General features: G+C 23.7%; 1 protein-coding gene across 1 annotated transcript in view; it reads left to right on the top strand.

Moving 5' to 3' along the window:
* The window catches only part of LOC108573311 (GATA zinc finger domain-containing protein 4-like), a 1,647-nt gene extending 305 nt beyond the window's left edge, over positions 1-1,342 (top strand). The window contains exons 2-3 of the mRNA XM_017935721.1: positions 1-1,036; positions 1,109-1,342. The exon at positions 1-1,036 is cut by the window's left edge and continues 5 nt beyond it. Of these exons, the coding sequence (XP_017791210.1) occupies positions 1-1,036; positions 1,109-1,342 (1,270 nt within the window). The remainder of the gene's footprint in view (positions 1,037-1,108) is intronic.
* Positions 1,343-1,500: the final 158 nt, after the last annotated feature.

Consider the following 1,500-nt stretch of genomic DNA (forward strand, 5'->3'; position numbering starts at 1 on the left):
ATGGCCTTTTGGATATGAAGATTTTGTAATTTCTCAGAGAGTAGTGGGAAAAATATGGTCATGTTATTGGAATGATTGTAAGCCAGCAATACCACGATTAAAAGAAAATGTTACATCAATAAAACCATCATTGTGTAATACATTTATGTCACCTATTAAACATGCATCAAATGAATGTATTGCCAGTTTAAATACACATTGTTCAGAAAATATTAATGATATAACTAGAAGTTCAAATGTAACAGATTCAAAATCTGATTTTACTGGCTCACATATTTCTACTTGTGATGATGGAAGCATAACACATATTAATAACAAAGAACAATGTAAAGATGATAAAAACATTTTACATAAAGAAATTACAACTAGTAATATATGTTTAAATAACAGCAATTTGCAATCAATCAATAATATCATCAAGAATACAAAAATTGAAAATGAACGTATAAATTTATTAAATAAACATATCAAAGAAAAAGATGGTACTTCTATGCAAAATATAAAAAATGGAAGTAATGTAAGAGGAATTCCTAAAATAACAAGTATTGAAAAAACAAATATTGATATTTCTAATGTTAAAATAGAAAATCAAATTTCTGTTTATCAAGATCCAGATAAAAAAAGTAGTAGCAAACCTACAAATAGTGCAAAAACAAAATTAATATCAGAAATTGAAAGATTACCAAATATAGGATCAACTAAAAATAATGAAACTATGCTAAAATCTAATTTAAACGTAACTATGATGGAAATAGATGGTTTGCCACCTATAACATTATCCTTTGAAATTCCAGTATGCACAGTAGCCTCTAAAACAGTAATATCCAATACACAACAGACTGATTACAAAAATAAGAATATAAAACAAAACAATCCAGAATTGAAAAATACATTTTTAAGAAGAAATATAAGTAGTGGTAAACAATATGAAAAGTTTAGTTTTAGTGCTATTAAGAAAAAAGTAGAATCGTGCAATTCTATTAATACAAATACTAATAATAACAATGTCTTCAATATTAAAACAAAAACAAAAATTGAGGATATAGAAAGTAATTTAACAAATAATGTTAAACAAAAAAATTGTAGTAAAAATTTTAACACTTCAAGTATTGAAAGTATTAATAATAATGATAAACAATCAATTCCAAACTTAAATTCTTGCATATCAAATCAACTTGATAATTCTATAACTATTTTATCAAATCAAGAAGATGCATCATCTGATACTTTAGCAGTTAATACTAGTGTAAATATAGATACGGTTTTAGAAGACTTTCTAACAAATGATTATAATGCTTCAGAAGATATAAATGATGAATGGATAAATTCTCTATTAAATTAACATTGATGTAAACTGTGATGTAAATCGTAATTATATATATGCATTACCATAACAGTATTATACAGTCTGGTCTGTGTTCCATTTAATAAAAAATTCTAACAATAATATATTTTTGAATATTATTAATGTAGAAATTAATTAAATTATTTTATATAAAA

This window comes from Habropoda laboriosa, unplaced genomic scaffold (assembly GCF_001263275.1).
Source record: "Habropoda laboriosa isolate 0110345459 unplaced genomic scaffold, ASM126327v1 scaffold20, whole genome shotgun sequence".
Lineage (NCBI taxonomy): Eukaryota > Metazoa > Arthropoda > Insecta > Hymenoptera > Apidae > Habropoda > Habropoda laboriosa.